At 26.2% G+C, this 8,728-nt stretch overlaps 1 protein-coding gene across 2 annotated transcripts; it reads right to left on the bottom strand.

Annotated features, from left to right (window-relative positions):
• Window positions 1-636: 636 nt before the first annotated feature.
• On the bottom strand, window positions 637-7,561 carry LOC110665899 (pheophytinase, chloroplastic). 2 transcript variants are annotated; one of them, XM_058130141.1, is made up of 7 exons: window positions 7,260-7,561; window positions 2,457-2,568; window positions 1,983-2,076; window positions 1,663-1,840; window positions 1,509-1,578; window positions 1,384-1,411; window positions 637-1,293 (listed from the first exon to the last, which is right to left on the bottom strand). In XM_058130141.1, the coding sequence occupies exons 1-7, from the start codon at window positions 7,550-7,552 to the stop codon at window positions 1,103-1,105; spliced, it is 966 nt and encodes a 321-aa protein (XP_057986124.1). In that variant the 5' UTR covers window positions 7,553-7,561; the 3' UTR covers window positions 637-1,102. The 2 variants fall into 2 exon arrangements, with proteins under 2 accessions (XP_057986124.1, XP_057986123.1); XM_058130140.1 differs by having other exon boundaries at window positions 637-1,411.
• Between the last annotated feature and the right edge of the window lie 1,167 nt (window positions 7,562-8,728).

Here is an 8,728-nt window from a genome sequence, read left to right as displayed (position 1 = left end):
TGCCTTAATTTTAAGCTACATTTGATTATCAACAATTGAAATGAGGGGGTTGGTGGTGACGGTGATGGATCAGTGGTGATAGGTTGGAGGTGGGCACCTTTAACTAATTTGGGGTAAGATGCTTCTTGTATGTGAAGGAATTAGAATATTAACTTATCAAGCAGTCAATGATAATGGACAACTAGCACTTTCTATAAATATAAAATTCCTAAGTTCACCAAACAAGACTTAAAACATCAATTTTAAATTAACAAATGTTGCTTTTAATTTTTGCTTTAAAAAAAAAAATTTTTTTTTTGGGCGGATTTAATAACAGTATTTTATAAAATATTTTCTGCATCATTGAGTTGAATATAAATTCACAATTCTAATTTATTAAAGAAAACCTATAAATTATGAAATTCAAATATCATACTTTAAATTCCTCCATCCAAACACAAAATTATAGAATTGGTTCCATTTTATCAGATCCTATCAAATTTGGTATAGTTTGCAAATACACACTAAATTAGTAAGACACAAATAAATTTAACCAACATTAGTTGATATTGCAAAATGATTTCTTCATATAATAATTAGCATACCATATATAAGAATCCACTTTCAAATGAATTTTGTTTTATAATATATATGCAATTGCAATGAAATTCACATTCATTTGATTCAAATACTATATATATATTAACCTTGGAATCTCCAAGATCATGGTATAAGAGATTTCTTGTTTACAACTCAAATCACACCTAGTTCCATGGAGGCTATTGACGCAAGTAAAGCTAAAGCAACAATAGTATTTATATCATTTGTAGGTGCGGCTAACTCCTGGTGAGGTAACTGTATCATCTTTTAAGGTAAAAGCGTCCCGCCAGTTAAAAATAAAAATAAATAAAAACATAGTTTCAATAAAGGGGACTCATGGGCGATATTTCTCTCGGATTTGAGTTTTACTCACATCTCTATCTATGCTGAAACCAAGTTATCTTTGCGAAAGAGATATGAGCCATTTCTTTCCAAGAATCTTCAAGTTAATTACTTGATAAATTCATCAACAATAACTACGATTAGTGACACTAATTGTTGGAACCAACAACAATTATGCTTATTAAGCCGTAACATCAGCCAACCAAGGAAGCAAATTTCCATGAACCAAGTCAGGTTTGTCATCATGGGGACAATGTCCAACCCCTTCCAACATGTAAAGCCTAACATTTGACAATTGAGAAGGCAGGGAAGAGAAATATTTACCAACTGGCCCGTCAATAGGTGTGAAGGGATCTTGATCACCCCATAAAACTAAAACAGGACAGGAAATTCTTGGCAGTAGTTTGACAGGACTCGGTCCTGGTGGACCTGTCACGATGGAAACAAAAGCATCAAGCGCACCTTCATCATTTGCAGGTCCTCTAATGATCTGGAATTTTCATATGAAAACACAATTCTGATTAATTAGATGTTTCAGTATTATTCCAAAGGAAAATATTTGCAGTAAGCGAATATATAGCAATTACCTCTACCAGTTCCTCATCTACGGAGTCCTTATCGCCATACACAGATAATAAAATGTTCTTCAATGTATCCCTGCATCGGCTACACAACTCAGAAACATTTCTAACTTTTATACCAGGATTAGGAGATTAATATCAATCCATATAAATAGGATACCTTTGTTTTACACGTTCAAAGATCGTCGAAGCAATTACTCGTTGCTTCAATAAAAAATCAATTAGCAAAAGCAAAGGTAGTAACAGCTTGATCCTCCAATCATCAACAATTGCCTTATTGTTCATGCCACCAGCACAATTCAACAATACAAGCCCTCGAACCAAAGTTTGACGAGATTCTTGTTGAAGAAAGTATCAAGAGAGATGAAATATTTTCATGTAGCCAAGTAGGTATATGTGATTGTTTTTACAAGGAAGATAAAGGAACTCTTTGCAAGTAAAATTATCTTCAGGGAAGAAAAAAAGAAGGAAGTCATCTACCTGAAGCTGCAATGACACAAGCAAGACTTCCAACGGAGTTCCCTATTAGTACCGTTGGTTTCTGAATAACTTCATGCAGGAAATCCAAAATTAACTGTATAAAATTTCTCAGAGTCAGCATAGCTAAAATTTTTGGGGAAAATTAAAAAAAAAAAAAATCTTTTTATGTTTTTGAATAAAATTTTTAGCCTTTGAGTTCTCAAATAAAACAACTTTTTAACCCTACAAGTTAAAAAGGTTAGTGAATAACATGTTATTTCATCTAAAAAAAATTGACTGATTAAAATGTTATTTTACTCAGTAGGCAAGGCACTGAGTATAATGACTATTTAACTCATGTTTTAAAAAAATCAATAATGCCAGTGTAAATTTTACTCAACATTGGGAAGGTTTTTGTAAGCTACCCTAATTTTTGCAAATGGACTGAGGCTGTAAGTTAACTTTGGGAAAATATCAACTAGGATAATTAAGTACCTCAGCCCATGCCTCCATGGTGTATGCAAAACCCTTTGGCTTGTCTGAAGCACCGAATCCCAGAAGGTCAATAGCGTAAACAGTGTAATTTTGTGACAATGTGGCAATATTCCTGGAAGAATTTAGAAGGAAAATTTTGAATCACTGGACCATTTCAGCAAGAAAATGCATACACTACATTGAGATATTCTTCATCTTTTAAGCATTTTAAACTACTGCATTGGGATCTTAAGAAGAAAAGTAGGACAAGAATAAAGTCCTAAACAAGCTAGGGCAATGTGATTATAATACAATTTGTGATGATCAACAATAGAAATTTCATATCCTTTGGTCACTAATATATAGTTCCAAAAATCAAAATTGTAATTAATCAATCATATATTTGGAATGCTAGTTTCTAATTTTCAATTGACAAGAAATAAACTTATGAGACATACATGATCAAGTACTATCAAATTTAAAATAGATTTGACTACACAACTGCTTCAATGTAACAAGGTATAAGCTCGTATATGAGTTGAACCTTAAAAATGACATTACAAGAATTAACCACATAGCATAATAAAAATACTTTAAAAAAATTGTCAAGTGGCATATCCTTTTTTTCATCTTTGTGTATTTATATATAATAGCTTACCTTATTAAACGTCAACTTTTGCCCAAGAGTTTTCAAATTTCAATTACTAAAATTTTATCTCATAAAAAAAAATCTAAAATTTAAAAAGAATTTTAGAATAATCAAGTTTACAATTACTCTGCTTATCATATCATATAACTCTAAATATAAATAGTTTTTTTAATTAAATTTTCGGCTGATTAGTAAAAGGTTTAATTACTTTAAGATCTCTAAATTTTGCCATTATTCATAATAAATTTAAATATATATTTTAAAATTTTATTAATATATATATATATATTGATTAAAAAAATTATTTTGAAAATTTAAACATTTATTTTTAAAAATATTTTTATATTTAAAATCCAAGAATTTCAATAAATATTACTTCAAAAATCGCTGTGTGGCATGTGTTTTTTCCCTTACTTTCTTTTTTTTAATTGATATATATCAACTAATTTAGAAAATAAAAAAGAAATAATCTATTAATCAACTTATTTTAAAATTTAAAATTAAATGATATATATTTTTATATCTTTTATTAAATATAACATTATATCAGTTATTATTAAAAAATTATTTAATGACACCTAAAATAAAATTATAATTAATTAAAATTTTATCATTAATAAAATTTTATAATATAATTTTGAAAATATAGAATATAGAAAAATAAATATTAAATTATGTTATTAAAAGTAAATAATAAATATTTCTTAGGTAAAATGACTAGTTATTTTTTAATTACTAAGGGCTACTATAAACGTATAACTTTCTACACTGCCAAATATGCATTCATCTATTGAGTTTCCAAAAGTATGGAATGAGGTAATTATAAGGGTCTATTTACTTTTTTCATTTTCTAAAAAAACTATAGTTTTCATTTTTTATGAAAAACATGTTCACCTATAAATAATAAAAAATGATTTTCTATTTTAAAAAATTTAAAAAATTATTCATATCTTTTATATTTTAAAAAATAAATTATTGTAAAATACATTTAAAAATTTTATTTTATTTTAAAATTTTTTAATATGCATTATTCATTTATTTTATAATAATATGATTAATTTTTTATATTATAAATAAATATTTTTCAAATAATTATTCAATTTTAGATATTAAAAAGTTATAGCATAATTTTGGATAGGGGAGAGTAGTTTTTGGTTTAAATTGAAAAATCGAACCGAATTGAGTTAATTCAGTTAAATCGGTTGAATTTTAAAACTCAATCGGTTCAATTCGGTTTATAATTTTGATAATTTCGGTTTGGTTATTTTCATAAAAAATAAAAAAAATTGAATCGAACCGAAATTATTAATATATATATATATCAAGGAAATCAAAGAAAACCGAACCGAACAATAAGATTTAAGTTTGATCAGTTTAAAACCGAACCGAACCCAATTGGAAATCAAATGCTTAATTTATAAATTTCGGTTTGATCGGTTTAAAACCGAACCGAACCGATATTTATCGGTTTGATTCGATTTGATTTTCTCTTATTAATCAGTTTGGTTCGATTTTTAAAATTTTTGATTTTTGGTTTTATCGATTCGGTTTAGTTCGAAACCGAACTGACCGTTTGCACACCCCTAATTTTGGATATAAAAAATTTGAGAGAAACAAAATCTACTTTATAAAAGAAAATATTGGAAAACAATTTAAAATGGTTTTGCAAATTTTTATTGGAAAACTGGTTTTTAATTCTCCATTTAGAAAACAAAACATCTGAAAATAAAATTCTATTTTTCAATTTTCTTAAAATTTTTTTCAAAAAATTATCTCAGTTACCTCAGTTTCCCACAATTGAACAGGCCCATATATAAGAGCATCCTCTTATTCATGATAAATAAATAAATAAATAAATAAGAAACCATAAAAATAACAAGTAGACCTTAATTAGTCAAACTTTTAAACATAGATAAGAGGATCTCTTCTAAGAGAAGGAGTTTTTATTTGGAAATGGGCATATAGCATATCAAGTGTCATCATTAATGGCATATATGTATTTATTGATATCAAGATGCCCCTAAGATGCAGGGGTGAAAATATCTATTTTTTTATATAAGTTAATTTATTGCATTAAAAATAAAATAAATGTTTAACAATAATTTTTTTAATTATTTAAATTATCTTTGAGTTAAATATATTTTTTAATATATAATAGTAGATTAAGCTTTCTATGATATATAATAGTTGGAATAAAATATTAAAACATAAAGATAATTTAGTATATATAAAAAAAAAAGTGATGTGTGGGTGATATATTTAACTTGTTTGTAATAATATAATTTTGAAAAATAATATAATAATTTAATTTTACAGCATTGAGTATAAAAGGCAAAAAATTAAAAATTAACCTTCCATATTAATTGATAAGGTATTGTATTACTAAAACAGAGTTTTTTTTATGTTAGATATCTCTTATATTATATAAAAACTTTTGAAAAAATCAAATATAAAATATAAATAACTATGTATCCAAATATTATTAGTGGTATAATTTAATATTTAATCTAAAATTATGAATTTCATTAATAGAAACAAAATAAAATTAGACAATTAATAAAGAATTTATGATTTTGAGTATTAGTATCTTCATTTTTAGTTTTATATTATTGTTTTAATAACTATAAAAATTTATACAATGAAAAATATACCATTCTAGTTCAAATTTACAATAAAAATATAAATAGTGAACAATTATTTTATTTTTACATAAAAAGTATGTGTTTTCAAATTTGGATGAGTGATAACAAAGGGTAATGTATTTTTGGATACTCAATCAAACTGAATCTTATTAAACAGATCAAATACCTGAATTCGTTTATATAAATAATTAATTAAATATAAAATATATATATTTTTATAATAATATTTATAAATTTTTATATATTACATTTTAAATAAATATAAATTAAATATTTTATAAGATATTAAATTTTAAAATATAATTTATTAATAAAAAAAATATATTTTATGTAAATTATTAATTAAAATATTTAATGTTAACTATTTAAATATTAAAAAACATTATTCGGGTTTCCCACCCTACGGGTCTACTTGAATGGGGTGAGGGAAGTGTAAATAATAAAAGGGTAAGAAAGGATAAGAAAGGGAAAGAGTAAAGAGGGTTATAATAAAAAAATCTCATATTTGGGAAGGAATAAATTAATGGAAAGGTAAGGAGAGATAATGTATATTTTTTATATTTGGAAAGAAGTAAATGGGGGGTAAATTTAAGGAGTGTATAAATATAAATATTCATAACTCTCATATCTCCCTCCTTATACCTCAAATTGAGATGTAAGAAAAATTAAAATTTGAGTGGTAAGGGAGGGTAAGATTTACTTATTCTTACCCTCCACTAACTCACTCCCAAACACAAAGTAAAATAGTTATTTGCTCTCCTTACTTTTATTTGGATAAATTTTTACAATTGCCTTTGAACTTATCTAATTGTAACATTACAGTTTTTCAACTTAAAAATATAACATAAAATTTCATCAACTTTCAAATTTTATATAGTAAAATTCTTTTAACCTTTAATTACTAGTTTTTCAGTTAGACGCTGATCTGAACAGTTCCAACATAGAACTTAGTCAGTATTTCTCTTTTCTCTCTCAAGCTATGTGTAAATTGAATCCTTTTTCTCTCTATAGAAAAAATAATTTTTTATGCGTAAAGAGAATAATCTTACACTTTGCATAAGAGAGGAGAGAGAAATATTGACTAAGCCCCTTTCTGACTGAAAAATCAGTAACTGAAAGTCAGAGAGATTTTACTGTATAAAATTTGAAAGTTTAAAGAGTTTATATTATATTTTAAAGTTAAAATGACTATAGTGATTAGTTGTTAAAATTTATCCACCTTTATTTACCCTTCTCACCCTAAATTCAAATTAAACTCACATCTCTTCACTATGAACTACTAAACAAAATTTAAATTTCAATCTCTGTACTATCACACAAACATTCGACTGCTAGACAGAATTTTAAATATCACCTGCTGCATTATCGGCAAGCATTCATCATTTTGAAAGTTATATATTGTGTGCAACCGACAAAAACAAAAGCAGTAGAAACGCAAAGTGGATAAGGATTATGTGGCGGTTAATTTGTGATTAGAAAGCAAGCTTTCGATTATGCAAATAGATTAATCAAGCAATGAAATCGAATACCGACCTGCGCCAGTGAGGAATTGAAGCGCCGAAGCCATGAACAAGAAGAAGAGGAGGCCGAGATTCTGAATCAGAAACGAAGAAATTGATGGAATATTGGCCCTTCCATGCCCATTTCCTGCACTTGTCTCTAATCTCTCTCACCTCGATTGACCTCAAGGGTTTCGATTTCATATCGGGAATGGAAGCTTTCCTTTGCTGGCATATCACACTTGATCCCTTCTTTGTTCTTCCACTTCCTGGAAATAGTAAATTCAAGCTAATGTGAAGCTCCGCAGCTGTTGCCAATGCTCCCATTCTCTGCAACACTCCTATTGGATATTGTGCCACTCGTATTTATTTTCGTCCACTGCTAATAGACTTAAAAAAAAAAAAAATAATTTGTCTTTATTTGAGAAAAATTATATAATACCTCGTGATTTTAATTAAGAATTCTAGTTAAAATAATAAATTAATAAAATATTAATATTTGAAGAGAAAGATTAATAATATATGCTAGAGTGATGGATAGTTACAAGCAGTTGTAGGGATGGAAAATAATTTCTATGTAGAGAAAGAAAAAAAAAAATTAGGGAACTAAGAACACAATCAATGCGATAAATGATAGGCATAAATACTCTTTTTTATTTGGGGCTTTTATTCCTTAAATTTTAGCATCGATCCGATTGGGGAACCGGTGTGGGCCGGTTTAATATAAAAAGTCTTTAAAATTACAATTAATTACATGTTATTATTTTATACATATAAAATAAAATAATAAATTTTATAAAATAATATATTTACTTATTTAAAAATATAAATAATATTTTATAAATATTAAAAATATAATTACATATTTAGAAAAGTTTTTATTTATTACTTGTAAATATTAAAAAATTTATAATATTTAAAATTAAATATTTTTTTTATAAAATTTAAAAATACTATTAAAATTTATATAAATATAACTTAATAAATTTTGAAACTTTCATTTTAAATTATTAAAATTTAATTAATTAGATTTATTAATTTATTTATATTAATATTTTTGATATTTAATTAATTTTTTAATTATTATATTTATTTAATTAATTTTTTAATTATTATATTTATTTAATTAATTTTTAGTGACCCACTAATGAACTATTAACCAACTAATTGACTCGTCCACCCAGTCTCTTCACTGGATCAACCTTCGAGTCGGGTTTAATAACACTAATTTATAAGGTTCTTCCCTCTAATGAATAAAAATTTTCTCCATTTATCTTTGTTTGTTTGTTTTGCAAGAACTTCACCTAAGTAGTTTGTGCTTAGTCGGTCTCAACCCGGATAAAGAAAGAGGGTTGCAGTAAGTGACAATCAGCGTAAAAATTTCATCACATTTCATGATATGGATTCTTATGATATAAACGTTGGGGCGTCCTCTACTTACGATGAACTATATCGGAGCCCAGGTGTAGTGAGAAATATGTAAGGATTTAGGGCATTCACGGA

This window comes from Hevea brasiliensis, chromosome 11 (genome assembly GCF_030052815.1).
Source record: "Hevea brasiliensis isolate MT/VB/25A 57/8 chromosome 11, ASM3005281v1, whole genome shotgun sequence".
Lineage (NCBI taxonomy): Eukaryota > Viridiplantae > Streptophyta > Magnoliopsida > Malpighiales > Euphorbiaceae > Hevea > Hevea brasiliensis.
Note: the sequence above shows the minus strand (reverse complement) of the source record. Positions and strands in the feature narration are given on the sequence as shown.